Source organism: Fukomys damarensis, unplaced genomic scaffold (genome assembly GCF_012274545.1).
Source record: "Fukomys damarensis isolate Sample0158 unplaced genomic scaffold, DMR_v1.0_HiC HiC_scaffold_1, whole genome shotgun sequence".
NCBI classification, from domain to species: Eukaryota; Metazoa; Chordata; class Mammalia; order Rodentia; family Bathyergidae; genus Fukomys; species Fukomys damarensis.
Window position 1 is genome coordinate 60,735,621 of NW_022900913.1, and position 23,487 is coordinate 60,759,107.

The 23,487-nt window shown below is 45.9% G+C and overlaps 1 protein-coding gene and 1 long non-coding RNA gene across 7 annotated transcripts in view; one reads left to right on the forward strand and one right to left on the reverse strand.

Annotated features, from left to right (window-relative positions):
- The first annotated feature begins 1,517 nt into the window (after positions 1–1,517).
- Positions 1,518–15,795, forward strand: LOC104858764. Of its 5 annotated transcripts, none has more exons than XR_779210.2 (4): positions 1,518–2,073; positions 3,211–3,729; positions 9,415–9,609; positions 12,917–15,795. It is a non-coding gene; the product is annotated as an uncharacterized LOC104858764 (long non-coding RNA). The 5 variants fall into 5 exon arrangements; XR_002025197.2 differs by lacking the exon at positions 1,518–2,073 and having other exon boundaries at positions 2,673–3,729; positions 12,917–14,601; positions 15,489–15,795; XR_002025195.2 differs by lacking the exon at positions 1,518–2,073 and having other exon boundaries at positions 2,673–3,434; positions 3,639–3,729.
- Positions 4,945–23,487, reverse strand: part of Lhfpl2 (LHFPL tetraspan subfamily member 2) — a 145,811-nt gene continuing 127,268 nt past the window's right edge. For both annotated transcript variants that reach the window (XM_010619093.2, XM_010619092.2), the window contains 2 exons: positions 21,566–22,189; positions 4,945–8,724 (listed from right to left, as the gene is read on the reverse strand). In XM_010619093.2, coding sequence (XP_010617395.1) covers positions 8,468–8,724; positions 21,566–21,992 — 684 coding nt within the window. In that variant the 5' untranslated portion in view covers positions 21,993–22,189 and the 3' untranslated portion in view covers positions 4,945–8,467. The remainder of the gene's footprint in view (positions 8,725–21,565; positions 22,190–23,487) is intronic.

A 23,487-nucleotide genomic window follows, 5' to 3' on the forward strand; every position in this document is an offset into this window, starting at 1 on the left:
AATTTGTGTTTAGCATGACTGTTTATAGAATGTATTAAATTTTGAACACGTTCCCCTGCTATGTGTAGCTTAGAATCAGTATAGTGACATACACCACTTCCCTACATATCTTTCCATTTTTTACCATAAGGAGAATGTTTAGAGGAATTTGTTGATTCCATGTGATTAAACTTATGGAGGCAAAATAAGAATGGTTAACTTAAAAATAATTGAGAATGGTTAAAAATAGCAAAGGGGTCACTTTGATAAGTTTTAAAATACCATAGTAAAAATTTATTTAGACTGTAGAATAATGTTTTAAAACATTAAGACTTACTTAAAATACTATTTTCTTTAACAAAGGTGTTTGTCAGTGGTCAAGTATTATGGAAAATGAAGGCTTTCCACTAGAATTTTGTGTGTTGTATTCACAATGTCACTAATGTATAAGCAGAGAGCTCTAATTTATAAAGATCTTAAGGCAGTGATAGCAAACCTGCTTCTGAGTGCCCACATTGCAACCCAAAACCCACTCATTTGTCACAGAGTGCCAACACTGCAGTTAAATCTGAATATTGAGGTTTTAGTGTAGGAAAAATAACTCATACATTAATATCCACTGTCTTAAAAGAAAAAACAAATAATACATGTTCTGTAGGTTTGCCACCATCTTAAAGAAATAGGAAAAGACCTGCTGTTTTCTCATCCTTCCCATGTATTTTCATTTTATTTTTACTTTATGGTTTGGGATTAACAGAGCCCTGTAGAATTTTTATTATCACTGTTCATGTTTTCAACTGGCAAGGGAACATGGGAGCTACCATGTGGCAGTGAAGTGAATGTTCTGTTTTGTGTGTGAAAGAAGATAACTAAAATGATCTTTAATTGTATACCCATGAGGAGCTTTTGTTAGTCTGGTTTATATTTTCCTCTTAGTTTTAGTATGAAAGTTCCTACAAAAACTAAGAAATGACACTTCCCTTTACCTCTTTTAGATACTTTAGGGATGTTTTCCCTAAACAAGTTCTCGGGACTCATTTTCTTGGACCCCCCCCCAAAGACCACACTGGTATAGATGTCATGGGGCCATAGTACCTGCCCTCAGGCCTGCCTTGTGAGGTTTGCATTCTATGTAGAGGGACCCAGAACTACACTCTTTCAGACTTGGAACCTTTGGGATGGCCATATTCTGCCACAGAAGAGAAACTATCGAGAAAGCTTGTCTGCACTGAGAATGAAGGAGGAAGCAGACATGCGAAGGGACACAGAAGACATCTTCACAGCTTTACATCTCTGGAGGCCCAGCTGCTCATCTTATCCCAGCCCACTATCATAATATTCTTACTGTCTTTTTCCCCGACCTGTCCTGAATTGTTTTCTCATTACTTTCACTGAGGCATTTTAACTTTATTTTTTTTCACTTACCATACTTCTGAATATATTTGTTTGTTTTGTTTTTGGTACCAGGGATTGAACTCAGGTCCTTGCACTTGTGAGGCAGGTGCTGGAACCACTGAGCTAAATCCCTAGCCCTACTTCTGAATATATTTCTGTAATACTTGGTAGCTATATAGCTACCATAAATTGCTCTTATTCTCTTATATTTGGATTTTCAGGTTTGTCATAAATGATTATCAAGGAATACGTTGTCACTAAAGCAGCCTAAGCGTCTTGTCCTTTCCTTGGGACAAAGTGTTTGGTCACTGGTGTGCATATTTTTGTCAAGACCTTTGATATGGATTGCCAGATTGCTCTCTGATTTTTGCCCCATCTGCTATGTACAAGTCTCATATCCATACCCTTGCCAATACTGGATGCTCCTTTTCCAGAATGCCTTTTTATGCTAGTAGTTTTGACAAATAACCAGGAGGTCTGTTTTCTAAGCATTATGGTTTCCCATGCTTGTGAGTTCACGCATTGCTGGTATGTATGTATATGTGTATGTATGTGTAGTTTTGCTAAATAGGAGTATATCCTGTATCCACAGAGAAATCTACTTCCTGAAAGCTCTAAGGTAAAGTGATCAGCTGAACAGTTTATGTGGAAAAAGAAATGGTGGCCTCAGGTAGCGGCTAATGTGCTGAGTCATTCCAGGTAAAATTAGTTTTGATGACGTTCTGTTACCCCTCACAAAATTAATTTCTCAAAACAGCCCTAAATGATATTAATCTGGAAAGACAGATTCTCTTAGTTTTCTTCTAATATTAAGGACTTAAAATATACTTGTGACTACACTGAATTTATAAAGTAATTTCTGTGATTAGCCCTGTTTTTATAGAGGACTAGGAAATCATCCCCAGAAGTCTGTGTGCTAAGTGGTCTTAGGCATTTGGATGTTTGGAGAAACTTCTGTGAAGGACAAATCCTTAATTATTAGGTTAAATATGCTTCTTATGTGACATAATAGCTGCTTATACTAAGAAAATAATGAAAACTGTCAGAGCCCATCATCTCCTTCTGTCATGTACCTGTTGGGTTTTTAGTGTGTTGGAAGGATGATGAATAGAAAATAATGGCATCATCTTCCAAAATATGAAAAATTAGCCAGTGGTGGTACATATTATGTAATCACAAGTTCAAAACCAGCCTGGGCACCTTAGCACCTTAGTGAATCCCTGTCTCAAAAAAGGGCTGGAGATGTAGATCAGTGTGAAGGCCCTGGGTTTAAATCCCCCATGAGACAGAAATAAAAATATAAAAAGTAGTGCTAGGCTTTTCTCTGGAAAGCAGTTTTCATCAGTTGGGCTTCTGTGATGTGTCTTTCCTGAGTCACACTAAGGCACTGTTTGGCACCCGAGGTGGTGCTACATTGGCTATTCCATCCCTTGCTTATCATTCTAGGTAGCAGGGAACAGCATGGGTATTTGTTGTCCAGTCTGTATTTGCACCCTGCTTTGACACTGACTAGCTTTTGAATCTAGGGCAAATGACTTAACTTCAGCTATGACTTATGTGACAGTTACTTATCTGTAAAGAAGGATAGGGCTGAGGATTTAGCTCAGTGGTGCTGCCTCCTGCTTTGTAAGCACAAGGTCCCGAGTAAGGATAATAGCTCTTACTACATAGGGTATTGGTGAATAAACAAGGAATGAGAAGTGCTTACCCTCGTTTCTACACAATAACCAGACACATGCAGGATCTCTCCATGTGCTCACACCTGTATCTAGACAGACGCACAATCCGTGGTACTCAAGTCTGACTCTTATCTGGGCTTCTCCACTCTGTCCCCAGCTACACACAGGACATCTCCAGCAGCACCCCACACTGCACCTTCTCACTCTGCACTGTCCCTGCTCCTTTTGGACTCATCTGGGTGACTCTGTCACTACACTGACACCCGGCAGTCACTCTAGTCTCCTTCCCCATTACTGTGTTCATGCATCCCCCACCATCTAATTCAGCCCAGCATTGCCTTCACTACCACACCTGAACTTGGACTTGCTTCTCCTGTGAATGTGAGTGGTTTCCCCCAGCCTAGGACTTTTTGGGACTGTTTACATGGGGATGTTAGCTTCTGTGGGATACTTGGCTATAAAAAGCCAGAGCTGCTAATAGCTACATGATATTTGATTGAGTTCTCATGTAGCTCTGTGCTTTTATCTGTACGCTATTTACCTAAGCAAAATTAGTAATACACATGTTGAAGTGTTCTTTCACAGGACTCTCCAGGGCAAGCAGAGGAAGCTGCAAGGTGGTGGGGCAGCAGTGGAATCGACACCAAGCCGCTTGCAGGGCTGTGCCACGAAGACGGTTAGTGGTCTTGCCGCTCTGAAGAGTGTTTTGTGTTGATGCCCTTCTCCTTAGTGTGGAAAGGTCAAATGGGTATTGATCGAAACTCCTGAAGTGACAGCCTTGTGAGAGGAATGCCAAGGCCAGTAAAGACTCCCTTTCCATGGGTTTTGCTGACCAAGGGGATCCAGGACTGGAAAGCTGCTCCAGAGCACGGCCTGGCCAGTCAAGTCAAAGCTAAGGTTGGGAGGGTCGCAGGCCCCTGCCGAGCTCCAAGTCAGGACCTTTCTCCTGGGGATGCCTTTGAAAAACATGAAGTAATGCCTGAAAAAGCTATGGAAATTTTCCAGTTCTGCTTAGGCTATTCAGATTGATTTGCTTAGAAAACTTTCTTTGGTGATTTGGGTAGTTTTTTCAGCTTTTAAAACCTTGATTTCTATTAGAAACCTGCCAGAAGTCAAATATACTTTAAGCTGCCATAAGCCCTGGGCCAGGGAACAAACACCATTTTTGTTTATTCTACCAGACAGTAAGTGCTCATGAGATGTAGAGTTGGTTGAGTTTATGAAGAGAGTACTTACTGTCATCTTTGAGTTTACAGATGAGGAATTTTACTCTCGGTGAGGCTTCTTAAAGGCAGGATTACCTTGCGGAAGTGTAGTTGTGGAACAGCTCCATTCACTTGGCTTTTCTAAAAAATACTGAGACAGGGTCTTACTTTGTAGTTCAGGCGGGCCTTAAACTTGGAGCAGTTCTCCCGCCTCAGCCTCCCAAGTGTTGGGATACAGGCTACCACACCCAGCTACTTAAAAGAGAACATCTTGCTGGGGATTTAGCTCAGTGGTTCTGCCGCCTGCCTTGCTAAGCACAAGGACCCAAATTCAGTCCCCGGTAACAAAAAAAACAATAAAAACATCTTTCGGGCAACTTTGCATCACTAATGTAAAGAAATACTTTGAAGCTTTCTCATATCTTGTGTAGCTTTAAGATGTTTGTGTAGTAAGTTTTTCTATTTATGTTAATGCTTTTCCAAGGAAGAAATATTACTTATTTAGAAATGAAAAGATAATCTGTAGTAAGGATGTGATATATGTTATTAGTAATAGAATAGTTGGAAATGCTTGAGTTATCTTTATCTTCATTGACCTAATAAGTGTTTCAGTTTTGACTGATAGGTGTTTTCTCCATCACACTGTGCACATCATACTGAAGCCAGTATTCTCAGACTTGCAGGAATAGGTTTATAAGATCTGGTTTAATTCAGATCTGAGGGGGAGGGAGCACAATGTGAAAATACATAGGCATGGGAACCTCATCAATGCTAGACAATGTATTAGTTTACAGTATAACAGGGTAACCACACATGTGAGGGCTCAAATTGAGTCCATCGCTGTAATACAGGTTTTGTTTGGCTCAAGTGGCTGTTGAATGTCAAGTGGTGCAGCTTTCCTCCAGAGCACCTGAGGACTCCCTCGTCCTTGGAAAGGGCTCCACCACAGTCTCAGAAGAAACTCGACCCATCTCTGACTCTGGGCCTGCAGGGCGTCACTGCTACTTAAACAGATGCAGGCAGCGATTCCCGGGGCCAGGCGTTATTGCACGAAGGTCTGTCCAAAGCCAGACTTAGGCTAAGAAGGCATGTGGGCAGTGCTTCCACAGTGGCCTAGCATTAACAGGATCCAGGAAAGCAGGCTAAGAAGCAGCGCCCGTAGTTATGGTCCAGCGATAGTCACACTAACAGAAAAGGCAACACGCAGCTTCACATTTCACATGAAAGACTAGCATTAACTGGGCCTGGCTTGCTGGCTTCACTTTCACAGAAATAGAGTAATTATTATAATTTAGACCCAGGAAAAAACTTTCATACCAGTCTTCTCTTCACATAAGATTCATGTAGCATTAAAATTGTTTTGGGCTAATAAGTGGGCCACGAAGGCAAAAATGTGTAACTCTGCTTTGCCAAAACAGGAAACATCCCTGTTTTGATTCCTGTCCAGTTTCCAAAAGAAAAAAAAAGAATATACATACACCTTTGTTATTGCACATCTTTCACAAAAACTTGTGTATGTAATATACATATTTAAATACGCTACACATTAAACAAAAGACTATGGCACTTTATGGGATACATGAAACAAGGGTCATTACACCACAGCTGTTTGCGAACTACACAGAAACCCTCACACAATTAAATGTTACACTGTTGAATTAGCACACAGGTTTAAAGAATCCAGACTCCAAGGCAAACATTTCTGCCTTAGAGTGCTTTGAGATGCCTAGCCCATCACAAAACTTTAAGCACAAATGCAGGCAAAATAAATAGGCTTTTCTGGGAGTAGTAATGGTCCTATTTATTAGAAAGTGTAGATCGAGTGGTTTTTAAAGAGCTGCAGAAGAGTTTTGGTCCAGAGTATCATTACAGTCTTATCACAAAGAAAGGCTGACTAATGGGCTGAAGGTTTCAGAGACTCAACAATGCCTATCCCTGTGGCAGAAGACTCATTCTCCCTCTGTTACACTAAGTTTTCAGGTAGTTTTTTAATGGGTTGGGGTTTGGTTTGTGTATGTGCCTTTTTCTTCTTAGTCTTCTGTATCATTCAGATTAATGAACATTGTTAAGTGACTTTGCCCTGGCTGAGGGGTCCCACTGTCACTTGTGACTGCCATTGATGGGTTCACTGTGACAGGGTGACCTAGGGGAGCCCTGCCACTTCTGCCAAGAAGCAGGCAGTGGACATATTCATAGGGTCTTCTGGGCTTATGACTTGTCCCTAGGAGGCAGCTGAGATTGTAAAATGGATTCTCTCTTATAAAGGTTAATCTTCTAATAAGAAATTTAAGAAAAAGTTGTATCAAGATTTGCCCGATGAAGGAAACTGCTTTTAATGAAAATTACTGCTCAGGTTTAAAAGTAGTTATCTGGCTGGTGGAGGGACTCAGTTAGACATTATAAAGCACTGTCAGGCACAGGAGTCTTGCCCAGTGGCTCCCATGGCCTATTTCATGTAGACAGATGGTTTAATGTTTCCTGAGCCTTTACCTAGGTTTCTAGAAGGATGGCTGTTAACCCTTCTTGCTCTGAAAAAAGCGAGCACTGGTTTAAAAGATCTGCTCATATCTTGCCCTTGGCCTTTTCACCTGTGAGATAAGATGGTTTTTGCTACAGGCCAAAGGCCAAACAGGATGTAATAAAAAAAAGTTAGTCTCCCCAATTTATTTCTTGTTCTGCCTCCTATGGTTCTAACTCACACAGCTTTGACATCATTCACTGGTGCAAAGTTGTAACTTCTGAGTCAAGTTTGAATACCTGATGGTACTTACCACAAAATACCTTCCCAGTAGAAGGTGCTTAGTACCTGTTATATTTTCAAAATAAAGCCCTCTGTGAGCAGATTCATAAACCCAAAGAGACTCCCAGACAATGGACAGGCCTATGCTTCCTGGCTTCTGTGGGTGAGGAAAGTTCTCCTTCTGCGGTCCCTGTGCGCATGTCAGACCTTTGCTCATTCTGATTACCACTTGCCCAGATCAATTATATTGCTAACTTATGGAAACTACATTAAAAGCCCTGGATCTTTTTTTCTTTTTTCCTCAATCCTTTCTAACAGTGGTATTTTGAGTGTTTCTGTAAACAGGTATAGGCAGATGCTGTGAACTTGATCTAGCTTGGGTTTTTGCATAAACTTTCTGCTCTTTGCTTTTCAAATCTCTGGTGCAACTCGGTTGCAGCAGTTTAATGTTATTTCAGTTTGCTTTCAGGATGCCACCAGTGACTAGAGAAGCTTAACTACCATCACTAGCTCCCTTTTCCTGCAAAGTTTCCCATTCCTTTTGCTAAAGGGATTGGGAATCCAGCTAAAGCTGGATCACCAAACAGAAAAGGTCCCCTCAGGGCAGTTCCTCCTTGTGAGCACCTGACTTTCACAGCTGGTGTGAAGCCCACTCTCCCTGGAAGAAGGAAACAGGTTTCCTTTGACAGTCAAAGCATAATCTTAGTTCTAAAAGAAAGAGGCAGCTGGGCCTGCATGTATGCTAGCCTGGCTGCTGGAAGAGGAAACTGTCCTCATCTGGCCAACATCTAAGCTTTTATTCTCATGTGATTGTACAGCCCCTCAGTGTCTCTTTACTCAAACGTTTCTGACACCTTGGAGTGGCAGTCTGGATGACGTGATCTACTTTCCCCTGGAATTCAGCCTAGAGTAAGTCCCACATGGTCGTTGAGAACCCTTTGGTCCACTGGCACACATCCTTTCCCCAGTAAGTTTGTGATCATCTGTTTAGTCTCCAACTGAAACAAGGGGAAAGAACTAGGAAGAAAACCAGGCCAACTTGAGACCTCATTCTGAGGCAAAGATGCTCACATACATGCATCCGCAAGGCAGAAGCTTCCTCTTTGACCCTCAAAATGGCCTGCCAGCCTCGTGGCCAACGAAGTCTCCTGTTGCCAGAAAGATGGTGCCTTCATGATTCCGGTCATTATCCTTATCCTTCATGGAGCCCTGGGGAGATGGGATCTGATCAGCCCCCACAACTGCAGTCAGGTTTGTTACACAATGGTACAGGTTGTCACGCATCATTTGCACTGTGGCCCTTGTCCAGTAGCTGTGCTTAGTCAAGTGTTGCCCCTCACAGGTCCTGTGCAGGCTGGGGCTGTGGAATGTGGCTTTGGTAGGTGAAGGCTATTTTTCCACTTGATTCATACGACGACTGTTTCACAAGATTACAAAGGAAAAACAGTGGCATCAATGTCTCTTCCACACTAAAGGAGGCAGATAAGGTTTTTCCCTTCTTCGATTTCTTCCTGTACTTTGTCACTGGAGGTTGCAATTTCTGCTTGTGCGGAAAAGATGGCACAGATGAAGGTGAGGACTGTGCCGCCGATGGCAGTGTAAAAGGCCCATCCCAAAGAGCAGTCTCCAGGTTTGTAGGCGGATGCATAGTGTCCACAGTAGTCTACGGCTTTCTGGCAGCCCCATCCAGCAGGGTAGAGGATGAGACCAAGGATGAGGAACAGGCCTGCGGGACAGAAGAGAAAACAGGTGAAGCTCCATGGCTTAACCCACAGTACCCACTGCAATCTGCTGTTAACTGCTGCTTGTTCTGGGCAACAGCATCTGTTCCACAACAGAAAGTGTTCAGGACCATTTTATGCAACTAATCTGACCCAAGCAAAAAATGCCACTTAAGAAATATTTTCAGCCACATATCTGCATGTTGAAATGTGACTCCATCAATGATTTCTCTTGTGGGAAAGCAGGTTATCTGCACAGGGCTGTACTGCTGTGAGCATTGCCTTTTGGGTTTAAGGCAGAGGCTGGCAAACCAAGGCCCTCAGGCCAAATGTGGTGTAATGTTTTGGAACACAGTACCATTCATTTGGACTCTTTGTGCTAGAACAGCAGAGCTGGATAGCTGCTACAGACCACATGGCCTGCAAAACTTAGAATATTTTCTGTCTAGCTTTTGGGCCCTGGCACAAGGGAACTCTTCACAGGAGCATCAGACTGAAACCTGGTTAAATATGAGACACAGGTGCTTTGCAGAGGGCCAGACTTAACCTGATTGTCAGCATTCCAAATAAACCCACAAGAAGTGTCTGCTAGTATTTTGCCAACAGTGAATTTCACACAGAGATCTCTGTATTTACAGATCTATTTATAGACAAATCACAAACTTCCTAACAATTTTTTGTCTGGATGCTTTCAGGTCAGCTTGGCCCTGAGTAGACACTAATAAGCCCTGCTTCCGTCCTGCTGTCACAGCGGCATCCTTCCTTCCACTCCTCACAGCTTGACTGCTCCTCAATAACTGGAAATGCAGCAAATTGGAGCTCTTTCTCCTGCCTGGTCTCAGGTCTCAGGAGAGGCAACTGAGGTGCGAGATTTCACACATAGGTGTCAGGTAGGTGCTTGTGCAGCCTGGCAGGAACCCTGGTCTGTCAGCCTAGGCCTGGCCCTGGCTCCCCGCACCAGCAGACCTGAAATGCAAAAGTAAAAAAGGCAACCCCAGCCGGCTGTGGTGGCTTCACGCCTCCTGTGATCCCAGGACTCTGGGAGGCTGAAGCAGGGGGATCACTGTGAGTTCAAGACCAGCCAGGGCTACATAGTTCCAGGTTAGTCTCAACTACATAGTGAGACCCTGTCTCAAAAAACAAAAGAACAAACAAAAAAGGCAACCCCTCAGCCCCAAGTCTTACCCAGTGAAACTGTAAAGGCTTTGTTCACCTGTATGCTATTAGTAGAGAAAGATGCTATTTTCCTGTGTAGCAGAAAAAAAACTTTTATTTGAAAAATGACAAGATTACTAAATCACAACTCAAAAGTCCTATTTTTCTGATACCTTGGGATAGAATTCCACCCTTACAAATCTTGGCTTGCAGCTCTGTGTCTTTTCCTTGACAGAAATCCTCAGGGTTTGCTATTTCCAAGTCACTTAGCAACTTCCCTGCCCAGCAAACATGATGGGAATTGTGACACTGAGGTGAAGACCGGGGACAGCACTGCAGGCCACAGATCACAACTTTCAGTCATCTTTGTCTAGGGAGGTCCTCTTGCTTGGCTGTCACCCCTTCACCTACTGTCCCACTTAAGGAATCCCCAGGGACTGCTCAGAGTCTGCAGATGGGTGATCACAGAGGCAGAGCCAACCCAGAGCCCCAGACTGCTTTCTGCACAGGCAGGGGAGACTAGCAGTTCTGTGAAGTTATGGGGTAGGGAAGGAAGCCAGTTTCTTTCTAGAAGGGGAGGGTCCAGAACCAGCAGTCTCGAGGTCTGGATTCAAGTCAAAAGCTAGATCCGTGCAGCAGGAGTGCTCACACGAGGCAAGGACATGAACCAGCAGCAGTAGAGACTTGCTAAGTGATGAAGTGGTGCAGTCAGTTAAGACCTATGACCTTGAAGTAAAGTCAGGTTGGAATCAAACATCTTTCCCCTGTGGGCTGTAACCTCAGAAAAGCTTCCTACCTGTCTGATTCTTCACCTGTAAGAATGAACTAATCTAGAGTCCCACAGTGGTTGTGGATTTTAAAGTCTAGAATATTTTCTATTTCATAAGAAAATTGGAAAAGAGACCAGCAGCCTAATAACATTAAAGCATTGCACAGACTGCTTTCTTCAGTGTGTAAGCACGAGCCCTTAGTCAGCAGCAAGGTAGGAAGAGTCCTGCCACTGAGCCCCAGCCCAGCCCTTCTATTTCAAAACCTTGCAATCCTGCCTCAGCCTGAGTAGCTAAGATCTCAGGAGTTACCACCACATCCAGCAGGTCTGCTCATTGCAGGGGTGTGGGGAGGTACAATATTTCTAAGGGTATAATAATTTTGGGAAAGGGAAGGGTAATAGGCTCCAATTTAGCACCACTGAAAAGAATCACTGCTCTTCAGCTGAATAGATGTTTATGCAGCAGTGACCCAAAATGACAACCCTAAGGCCTGTGACAAGCTCCAGTTCATCTTGCTGCCACCCCACCTTACCCTCCACACAGCCTCACCTGAGGCACAGTGAGCTCTGTCCTCCCTCAAGGTCTAAGTGACTGCCCTGTGGACCCCAGGCACTCCACTAGGTCTCCAGCAGGCATCCCTATGCAGGACTTGGCCCCTAGGGGAGGAGGTAGATGCTCTTCGCGCAGGCTCAGGGCAAGAGCACTACACTTGCCTTTAAAAGTCCAAAGTGTTCACACATTATGTGTGGCTTCAGTGTAAATGAATGCAGTTTAATATACCAGGGACAGAAGACAAAGTGGGAGTTGGCTGTCACATACTGGCCCTGCCACCCTGTGCTACGCTCTGGCTGGTTATAGGACACAGGAAATGACCTGAATGTGGCTGTTCTGGATCCCATTAGAAGTAGGCATCTCCTTACTTTAATAGCCTCAGACCCCAGCTGCAGTGTGTAAAGCCCAGGCAGGAACACATCCCTCCCTTACATGTTCCCTTTCCCACTGGCACAGGCGTGATTCTTCTGGCCTGTCTGCTACTGGCCTAACTGAATGAGGACAGCAGGGAGCCCAGGTCCCATCTGGTGCCATGCTCGAAGTCTGTCCAAAACCCCAATGGCAGTGTGAGCCCCCCGCAAAGTCACGTAGGAGGGTGAGAAAGGCTATGGTGCATTTGCCCCAGCAAGGCACAGGGTTCAGCACCCACATGCTGCCCCAGGCAGGCAGGCTGGCTGGACAGACTTGGGGGGCCCCACGCCTCAGCAGTCTGCCCTGACAGTGGCCTCTGCTCTCAGCACTCACCAGAGCTCTCATTAACCCAGACTGTGCCATGAAAACCCAGGAACTAGGTCTGACAGGGAGACACAACAGCAGGTCTGCAGGTAAGAGGAAAAAATAGGTGGATGTGGTGACATACACCTGCAATTCCAGCTACTTGGGAAGCTGAGGCAGCATGACTGATGTTCAAGGTGAGCCTGGGCAGCTTAGCAAGACCCCGTCTCAAGATAACAAAACAGAAAAGGGCTAGTGATGCAGCAAAGTGGTAGAGCACTTGAGAGCACATGTGAGGGTTTGAGTTCAATCCCCGATACCTAAAAATTAACAGTAAAAATGTTTTTAATTATTACAAAACTTATTTCTCCGGGCATTTAGACACAGCTCTTATACCAAGGAATTCCAGAAAGTCTGGTGATTCGAGAGTCCTTGCAGGTGACACTGCCCTCCCCTTCAGAGTCCCAGTGCAGGAAGCAAAGCCATTCATCTGAACCTCCAGGGCCAGGTTTCCACCTTGCTTGACTGTGCCGTGGAGGGTAGACAGTAGGCTGTGGGCATCTGCTTTCTTCCGACTGCACCATACCCTGCCTGGCCAAGTTGTTCAGGCTCAGCTTGGAGTGGGGAGGAAGTGCAGGGAGAATGACAGCAGCCAAGACTGGAGCCACCATGGCAAGAAGCCCTCAGTGCTCTGGAGAGCTCTGTGCTGTGCTGACTGACAGGATGGTCCTAGAAGGGACCACTTACTTTCTGGGGGTAGGGTGGGATGGGTGTGGATTATAATTACTTTATCTTTTTTGGTAATATGCTCCAGCCACCATGTAGGAAGCTGGTGCGATTGCAGTCCTATTTTCTAAGAGAAAAGCTGGAAATTAAGCACAAACCAATGATGCACAATTTGCTGAACTCTTTCCTGCCACATGGTAGCATAGATATTTGCAAAGAGGGTTGTAGTGTAATCAAGAGGATAAGAGATCTTGTAAAAACTGGGATATTTCTCTTTCAGAGATAGGCCACCATCTCCTCAGCTCAGATGAATGGATAGAGGAAGTTGGGCTAAGGTTTTTATCCACAGGGAGAGGAGGAGCACAGAATAGCATGGAGATGAAATGACACGGAATCCCCTGATCTACTGTCACCGCTGCACACTTAAGGCGAGGTGGAGATTTGAGGAGAATGAGAGCACCCCCCTCCCATGTCCTTTGGAGCTAGCTTTGAATAAATCTTCCCTTTCCATCAAAATAAATGGCCTCCCACATTTCTTGGAGAGCAAGTAGTGCAGACCTGCATGACAGGAGCATCCCCACATCCAGCCTGCAGTGCTAGAAAGAGCAAAATCCCAAGAACTGTACTGGGTTTCACAATGAACCTCATCTACCTTAATCTCTGTCAGAAACACCTGTCACTCTGGTTCTTCTACCTATGCCTTTTCATACCACTAGATTCCTGAAAGTCTGGAGGGGGAGAGCAGTGTCCCTGTGAAAAGGTAGCATTTTCATGACCTTATAGGACATTGCCTACCCTCTGTCTTCGCTAACAGCCTCCAGAGGGTCAGAAGACACCAGTGTCACTGACCGGTCAGCCCAGGACATGACTCAACCATATTGGTGAAAGAAAAAGGAAATGAAACATGGTTAGCCACAAGGACTACTCTTCAGAGGCCTCCTCAGGCTATAGACAGCCCCAATGATGCTGGCCCTCACCAGGCACTACCTCTCCATGCCATCTCTGCACTCTGCTACCTGAGTCATGTTCATCTCCAGCTGCTTCCTCAGCCAGCAGGGAACCTGCGAATGTGGTTTGGATGTAACTCAAAACTGGCTGGGAGCTGTGCCTTATCACTGTGGGTCCCAGTGCCCATGGCCCAGAAGGTGTGAACAACAAAACCCACTGGGAAAAGAAGTCACAGTCCTTCCTGCTTCTTCACAACATTCAGCACTGACTGGGAAAAGACCAGCCATGAAATCACGTCTGACCTACTTCCTACTGCCCTCAAACCAGAGAGCAGGCTATCACAGAACTTTAGGTGGAAAGAAGAATGTTTTCATGGTCTCAGCTGGTACTGAAGTCTGAGAGACAGCGAGCAGTGTGCTCCTGGGGTGAAGAGGACCGACTCAGGCGCCTTGGGTGCCAGGAATGTGGACTGAGTGAGTCTGAGCCGAGCCGCAGCTCTGTAGTCTTTAAGGAAGAATGAATGCTTGGGCTGCCTCACAGCTTGTCCTTGGCCTTCTGTACCCCGCTCCCCTCCAGGCCAGTCACACAGAGTGCTACACTCTCACTGCTCGCTGCCATGCGTCTCTGCTGCTGGTCACCTTGACACACAGACAAGGCCAAGTGCCCCACTGTGAGGTCACCAGGGCGCTCCCACTGCGTGAAGTAAGTGAGTGGGTGAGTCCTGAGCATTGCACCCCTGCTTCCTCTTCAGACAGATCCAGATCAAAGTCACACAAACAAGACCTCCATTTGCAAAGAAAATCTTTGAAGGACAAGAACAAAAGAAAGCCATCTGCTACTATTCCCAGCAACCTGGGTAGAAGCCACAGGCCAGCAGCCTGGGTAGACCCGATGCTGATCACACCCGTCCCTGTTAGCATATTATGTAATCCACTGTCCCCACCAGCTCGAATATGAGCTCAGTGGTGACAGAGGACTTTCTGCAGCATTTTGTGTCCCAGAGCCTAGAACAATGATGTAAGTGTATAGTAAATATTTGTTGATTGAACAGGTGAATGAGAAACTACAGTGATACGATTACATTACATGTTTAAGCAAAGCCATTGTGGGAAGTTCTTGCCAAGGTTTTGAAATAGTTGGAGAAAAAGCTTCAATCAATAAAATGAATCCTAGGAGTTGACAGTTTTTGCCAATAAAACAGCGGCCACAGTGTTACCAAGCTGATATTCACAACGGAGCCAAACCATGACTTGGCTTTTTACTTCACTGCCTCCACTAAAAACTCCCTTCCTGGCCCAGAAATGGTTCTTTGTTGGGAGGCACACAGGGAAGGTGGTGAATCCATCAGCTATAATATACTTTGAGGTGTCTGGAGACCCACCTTCCCTCAGCAGCAGAGCTCTGAAAGTTTCCAACCACACCTGGCTGCAGAACAGTGAAGAGCCAGGCTGGGTAGGGAGAAAGCAGGCAGAGTGCAGAAAAGGACAGGTACAGAGGGATATGGGGAAGTGGATGTGGGTGGGCTGTAGCCTTGGCCATTTGCATAAAGGCAGGGTGGGCTCCAGAGGTAGCCTGAGCTTGGGGCATGGGAAGGTTGCCAGCTGGCACCAGCGCTGTGAGCAGAGGAAAGGCTGCAGCCATAAGTACAATTCAAAGAGCCGTCCAAGCAGAGGCCATAGGCTTTCTGCTTCCAGGAGAGGTACGGCACGTTTAGGGATGTGCGTTCAGGTCTGGGTTCACCCCTCTCATGGATGCAGAGCAGTAGGTACCACGCTTGCCCACTAGTTAACACTGACCTGTGTGCTGACCCCTCTTTTCCTAATTTTTATCATTGTCTACAGCTGACATCCTTTGAGTGGTCCTAATAGCTATCTGTGAGGTTATCAACCTTTTCTCTTTCATAGTATCCCAAGGCAGACAGCCAGATACTATGAAGACCATGAGGAGGACACACTGCACACTGCACAGTGGCCCTTGAGATGTTCTCATCCCAAAGCACATGGCATGGACTGAGGTCATGTGTGGCGACTCTGGAGACTGTACGGAACGACTATGTCACCAAGGTGGGGCTCAAGTAAGGTGCTTACACTTAGAACAGACATATATGACAATTTACAAGGAATTTTGTGGCTGAAAACCTTAAATAAAAATTACAATTAAGTGATCAGCCAAATATTGGGAAATCAGTCTTTTTATATTACTAACATTAAGGACACTGAAAATAACCATATTTCTTTGTCATCATTTCATCAATGATTTTTTTTTTCTTAATACTAGGAATCCAGGGCCTTCACGTGAGCTTTATTCCCAGCCCTTTTTATTCTGAGATAGTCCTGCTAAGCTGCCCACAAATCTGTGATCCTCCTGCCTCAGAGTGCTGGATTACAGGCATATGCCACCTCAACCAGTTAAGAAAGAATATTTTAACACATACAAAAGTGAAGAATGTACTAGGATAGTTCTTCAACTTGTACAAATTTAGCTCTATACAACTTTTTTTCCCCCCCTGTGCACTGGTAGAAGTGTTACTAGAAGTAGTGACTGATAATTTGAACTAAGCTGGCCAAAGAAGTAAAATGCAGCATACACACTTGTTCAAATGCAGCAACTTCTGGTGGCTAAGACGGGCAGGGAGCCCTTATGAGAAGCCTGTGATTTACTGTACAAGCACTAAAGTCAAGGGCTGCGGCTCCTTCTGACTTTTATCTCCTCAGAATCTAGTTGCAGACTTTTAAAGTTTCAAGAGTTTATGGACAAATTGGACCAGTGCCAGATGTGACGTGGTAACTTCTAGGAGCAGATCAGGAAGCAGAGGTTGGAGATATTGCCATCAGCATTGACAGTGGCGAACCCTCTGACCTCTGCTTCCTGATCTGGGCAGATTACATCACATGTTGACACAATGCATGTTTACAATAATGGTAGAGCTTTTTTTTTTTTTTTTGATACCAGGGATTGAACCTTTTTAACCTGAGTCCCTTAGGTTGGCCTCTATCTCTCTGAATACACCATCATTCTGCATACTGGTTTGAAATTAGAGCTGTGGACAAAAGTTTGAACTGATTCTAAAAGTATTTTAATATTGACCTCATTTTCTTAATATGTGTATTTTTAGATTTAGTCTGCATGCGGGGGCTGTCTTCTGAGAGAATTATTGCTGTTCTATTCATAAAGCTCCTGGGAATCCATATATAATAAATGAACTTAAGAGGTAACTGTGCTGCCACCCAGTTTTTCATAGGAGGTGCGGTTCTCTCTGCAGTGACTTCCCGGGTTAGAAGAGTATCATCCATGTCTTAAGGTTTTCAGAGGCCTGAAATGCTCATGTAAATATTCAGAGCTGTACTTATGTGATTATTTGTCACTCACTCTCAGCCATTCTGCTCACTTCTGATAAAGCTGAGCCTCCACACACCAGGCCCTTGGGCACCACCAGAAGAGCAGTTCCCATGACCACAGGGTACAGTCCAACCCTGCAGAGGCAGAGTTCAGCCCACAGCAATTTATCTGCTCAGACTGCTGGGGAAGCTTGTGATCCTCTTGGACTGAGACGCATGCTGACGGGAGCAGCTAGCATGAGAGCCAACAAGATGGAAAGCAACACATGAGGGAAGACTAGAAGACAGCAGGCAGCCAGCCCGGCCTTATGGCAAGCCCAGTGGGACAGTCCCAGCAAGCCAGAATGAGTGAATCTGAGCTCATTCTAATGGCTCTGTCCCAAGCCCAAGTCACTGGGGAGTCCATGGACTAAGAGCCCTACATGCATTTCCAGAAACAAACTGCTTGATGCTGTCATGGAAAACCTAGATCTTTGCATTCTACAGTTTCACTGTGGATAACATCCAGGTCACAACCTAAGAAAGACAGCTGGAGAAAACCAGTCCTGCTGGCTGATTACCCAACTTTTGTAATGAATCCCAGAGGGATATGAACCCATGTGTGGTTCTGGCTCTGTCAGGTCCTGAACCAGCTCTCACGGAGAGAAGGCCAGTCAGCTGGTGATTTATGTTTCCAGGGGAGTCTGAGAAACCACTTGCAATCAAGAGTCCATTAAGAATCTGCTCCAGAAAGAAAAGGGATGGAGAAGTGCATGCCAGGCCAAGGGAAGGGAAGAAGAAGTTTGTATTCCTGTTGATGAGGCTGCTATCTTCTGCTTTGTTAAAAAAAAATGATGCAAGAACACACTTGGTTACCCCAAAGCCCAGGATTGCTCTGTACCCTTAGCCCTGTCCCTGTAAAATGAGTTCATGGCATGAACAAGACAAAGACAAGTCTAAAGGCTACAAAGAATGCTCGTGCTTCTTAGAATGAACAGTTCTAGGGAACATAAGAAATATACTAAAACTTGCCAAGAAAGCAGAAATACTTTAATAACTATCTTCTAGCTGTTATTAGTTACTGTATGCCAACTACATGCTTAAGCCTTCCTTATGCTGTGGTTTCCATCTAATATGTGCCCAAAAGTCTCATGTTCGGAGGTGGAGCTGGCTGGAGGGACAGTCACTGGTTGTGACCTGAAAGGGTGTATTCTCTTCCCCAACTCCTTCCTTCTCTCTCTCTGCTTCCTGGCTGCCATGCAGCAAACAGCTTTCCCTGCCATGCCATTCTGCCCTGTGGTTTCTGCCCTAGAGCCAGCAGGAGACCATGGGCTGAACCCAGTAAACTCTGAGCCTATTTTGGCTCCTTTCCTCCTTTAAGTTGTGGGTGTTGAATATTTTGTTCCAGTGATAGGAAAGCTATCTAACCTTCAAAATAACAGAAGTATGTACTATTATTATACCCATTTTACAAGTGAGAAAAGTGAGGCCAGTGCTTCGAAGCTATAAGATGAGGGCTGAACTCACAACTCCTGTCAAGGCCCCTGTGCAAGAGCACTTAGGAAGCACATCTGGGTGCCTACCACCAGGTGAGGCCTTAACTCAGGAACACCCTACTGTCTAGGTTAACTGATTGTCATTGTTTAAAGTAACACAGGTGAGGGTTCCACTGAGATAGCGGATTCTTTTACAGCCAGCTTCTAAAATGAAACCATTAAGATTTTAGTGATTTATATTTTTTATAGACAATTTTTTAAGTTGTAGCCTATTCATTAAAATTAGATGTAGCAAAGGAATATGCTTACAACATCATTTTGCAGTTATATTTTACAAAAAAATCCCTTCTGCCAAGATGCAAGTTATAAGAACAAAGTCATCCCACAGTGCACTTGTGAAGAATCCTGAGCTGTTCTGGCAGTAGTTTTCTCACCATTTATCTCAACACTGAATAAATGGGGGGGCATGCTGTGCCTAAAGAAAGCAGGTCAGCTGTGTGCCACTGGCCTGGTCCCTTCCTCAGCTGCCCACCTAAGAAAGCTGCTGTTCACATTCCTTTTACTGCCTGGTATGGACCTCTGCAGGAAAGAAGCAGCCCACGGAAGATGTGTCCCCAGAGCATGTGACAGATGCCCAGTCTATCTTTCTCATGGTTTCCTCCCTACCTGTGCTGCTGGCCAGCCTGGGAGGGGAGAAGGAACCACTTTTTTCCTGGGTTTCAGTGCTCAGCATTAGGTCCCTAGAGAGCAGAGTGACTAAACAGGAACCTCTGCCTCCTGCCAATTTATAATTGTGAGTAATTTAGAATTTTTGAGAAGCTGCCTAAGTAATAGGGTGGAGAGAAAGTCAATAGTTTCTTTAGAAAACTCAGACTTTTGGAAGGTCAGAGGACAGGGAGACTAGGCCCTAGAGCGTGCTTTTGCATCCTTCCCTTCAACTCTCTTTTTCAGAGGCATTATGCAGAGAGAAAAGCCAGGAAAACTCACTGCAGTGTGTGAGTAACTAAGATACACACATGAACTCTGCACAGAAATGAATGAACTTGCTACTTCAGTGTAAAAGAAATAGCAGAAAAGGATCTGTCAGACTGACCTGCATTCTCAGGACATGGGATTCACCAGTCCAACCCCTTATTAAAAACTGTGTGAACAGTCTTCTGAGTACCTCTGAATGACTGCGAGACAGGTTTGGTGTTGGGGCCTAACTTGTCCCATGGCCTGCTGTAAATGGCCATAGGCTTGCTAGAGGGGCGATCCCTACTGGAGGACTTCCCAGGAGGGCAAGTCAGATAGAACCCACAGAACCCAGGAATGGAAACACAGAGGATGTGAGAGTTCACCCCAGTAGGGAAAGCTAAATCCTGGCTGGTCAACCAGGGCTCTTCAATTGGATTAATAAACTGTGTGCTGGTTTCACTTAGGAATATTTTTTTCTTGACTTTTCAAAAGACTTTGGTAACACACCACAGAAGTTTTAAGATAGATGGCTGAGAGGCACAATATGTCTGAGGAAAATAAAGTAGAGGCATTTGTTTGAAAAGAATAATATGTAGCTAAGGAATCAGCTCAGTGGCATTGTGCCTGCCTCGCAAGTGCAAGATCCTGAATTTGATCCCTGATACCAAAAAAAAAGGGAAGGAAAAGAAAAAGATGAACCAGTACTGACATTCCTATTTAATATTTCTAGAAGATGAAATGTTAAACTCAAGGGCATATACCTCAGGACAACAAGCTTCACAGAATCAGATATCTAAGCAAAAGCAAAAAAAAGGTCTTAGTTTCCAATCTCCCTATTGTTCAGACAACAATGCCAAGGTCCAGAGTGGAGGTACAATTATCTCAAGAGGAACTGCTAGTTGGTGACAAAACTGAAAAGGCATTCCTGGCCTCCCAGAATCCATGAGTGCTTATGACTGACTGCCTGGGCATTTGTGGTATGGCAGGTAAAGAAATGTGGGTCCAAGACTTGTCACTTTGGGATGGAGAGTTTAGGAGCCCTGGCATCAGGATGATATACATGGCCCAAGAAACCAAACAGATTGCAGAACAGCTCCTCTATCATCTCTCTTGCCCCATCCCCCCACCACACCCCAATCTTTCCTGTAAATGCATACCAGCCACACAGGACCCTAGATGTGAGGAACAGAAAACTATCTTATCAGCTGTTCTGGGAAAGAAAAAAAAACCAAAAAACAGTCATTTGACCGGCTTATTCAGAAGGCATCCCAGCTGAGCTAGCTCTAACTTTGCTGTAGGCTGAGGAGAGTTCATTCATCAGGGGTCTGTTTCCTTGCAGCCCAGATCAGTGCTTATTTTCACTAGATGGGGTGTGTGCTCCCATTCACTGAAGAGGAGCCACCTGTGTCCTTCATTTAAGGCTGTCGGATTCCTGCTCCTCTTGTTAGGCTTGAGATTACTAAATACCTTGGCTTAAAAGTGAATACTTTTTTTCCAATGAAAAATGAAAGTAATAGTGTATTCTACTTTAAGGCGACGTCTTCTAACTCAGAGCAAGGACAGACTGCTGTCCTCTGGGTTCACATTCACCTTGCAACCCTTGGGCAAATCCTAGGGGAGTGGGGGACTAGATCTCTTCCTGTAGGTCACAGCCTGCCCCTGGGGATCACTAAAAAGAGCTGGCACTTTCCACACCTGTCTAACAAGCTCAGTAGTGAGGAGTTCCCAGAAAGTGGAAGAGTAGCTTGCATTTTCTATGTGTGCACATTCTCAGGCTCCAGAAGATACAATTTAAACAGAGCATCATTAAACAGAACAGCTGATAGGAATTCCTTCCCAGCCTCTTCCTGGGCCAAAGCTTAACTCACTGGGGGGAGGGGTGGGGCCCAGTGACACTCATTCCTTTTCAGCAGCATGCTGGCTACAGGCTGGACTGGCTCTCAAGGAGATGTGCCCACTTGGAAGTGTGCCTTAATACAGGGGGAAGCAGGCAGGGGCAGGTTCTCAAAACCCAATAGGTAGACAAGAGAAAGCAAGCAGTGAGTGGAAGAGAGCAAGATTGGATCTTCCTGCTGAGAGGGGAGTTCGCGAAACAAGGAAAAGGGAACCACGTGGCCCAGCACAGGCGCACGCTTCTGGGAGCAGAAGGCTGGGAGAAAAGCTCTTCGGGAGGCGTCTTCAGAGTGACTGCGTCCTCCCCACCCCACTCACCGGCAATTCCTTGCAGGAGACCGCACACGTTGAAGATGCTCTTCTTCATGATGCTCTGCACACACATGGTGAAGACGGATACCAAGGCCACCACGCAGAGGATGAGGATTCCCACGGCCAAGAAGATCGCGGTGGCCTGCCAGAAGCCGCTGGCGATCTCTCCGAAGCTCTCAGCATAAGGCCCGCAGAGCGTGTCGCGCGGTACGTGCTGCAGCCCAGGGTTGCGGATGCAGCGAGCATAGATGCCCAGCGTGGGGTGCGGGGGCTCGGGGGCGCCCCCTGCCGTCGGCTCGGCCCCTCCGCTGCGGCTCTTGGCCTTCCCGATCAGCCAGTCTGCACTCATGAAGGCGATGAGCTCCGCAAAGGCCACCACAATACTCAGGAGGGTCCAGAGCATGGAGCGGCAGGTGACAATGACATGACACATATTGAAGTTCACAGAAGCAGTCCAGGGGGTTAATCAAAACAGCCGGCTGGTGGAGCGGGAGGCGGCGCCAGCGGCCCGGGAAAGAAGTGGCACAGTCATTCACTCCCGTGGCCGGCGGCAGCAGCACGGGCCCGGGCGGGCGGCATTGGAGCTGTGATACCCGTCCTGGTCCAGCAGACGGGCCGAAGCGGCCTCACCTAGGGCAGAGCAGAGCGGGGCGTGAGTGCTTGCCGGCCCCGCCCACAGCCAGGCCCCGCCCACAGCCCGCCACTCGGCGCTCCGCCCACGTGGCCCCTAGTAGTTCTGCCATCTATCGAGTTCCCCGATCCGGGTCAGCACGCAGGGCCGTCTGCGGGCGCTGGCTCGGGTAACTTTTTCCCCTTCTCCCTGACCACGCATTCGGAACCCCAGCATGGCTGGCCCCGGAGGCAGCGTGGCCCGGGGTCCTCTGTGCCGCCTCTGCTGCTGCCTCCGGGACCTGACGTGAAAAGGCGGCGGCGCAGGGATCCGTGGACCTTGGCTACGTTGGCTGATGTTCTGGAAAACTCGTTCCAGAAGCTTTGCTCAACAGTAGAGAGTAACTGTCTAGCTTTCACGGCTGGAAGTGGAATCACTAGCCGATCACTATGGAGTGTGCTTCCTTGGTAAGTGAGACATGTAACAGGAAATACTCCCACGAAAATAAAACTGCCGTATACACCTGTCTTAATCCATTTCTCTTGCCACTTTGGACAAAATAATTTATACTAATTAAAACTGAAAAAAGAACAAACAAGTCAAGAGCTCCTAGCCAGACATAATGGCTCACGCCTGTAACCCCAGCACTCCAGAGGCTGAGGCTGGAGGATCGCAGTGAGTTCGAGGCCAGCCAGAATTACATAGTGAGGGCCTGTCTCCAAAAAAAGAGCTTTTGATTTGGGAAAATTATTCAAAACTGGTCTTAATGACCATTAACTATGCAAGAATCATTACAGCTTAGTGACTTGTTGACAGCAAAAACACCATGACGAATGTGTCCCTTGAATTGTCCCAATTCTTCACATGTGCCTTTGACCTAGCTTCAGTTCCCCCAGGTCTGGAACTCAACATGCCCATTGTTTCTGCTTTCACAGAGGGCTCATTCTATTCCCCTGACAAATGACTTCATTACCAGAGGACTATGCCCTAGCGGCTCAACCCCCTTCAGCGGAGCCAGAGCCCAGAGTCTGAGGCTGGCAGTGTTGCTCTGTAACCCCCTTCTGTCCCCTCCCAAGTCAGGCAGAAGTGCGCAGTTGGACCTTCCTAAGCAAAGTCATCTCAGCTGCATGAGGACAATGAAGAGCCCCTGGCATGCTGTGTCCAGTGAGACAAGAAGCACAGAAGAGGAAGTTAGCATCAAGCTTCAAGTGCCCATTCCTCAGCACACATCTGTGCTCTGACTGCTGGCCAGCATCCACATGAGTGGTGACTCTGCTTGTCTTATGAAACATTGTGTTTAAAACTCCTCACATCCCTG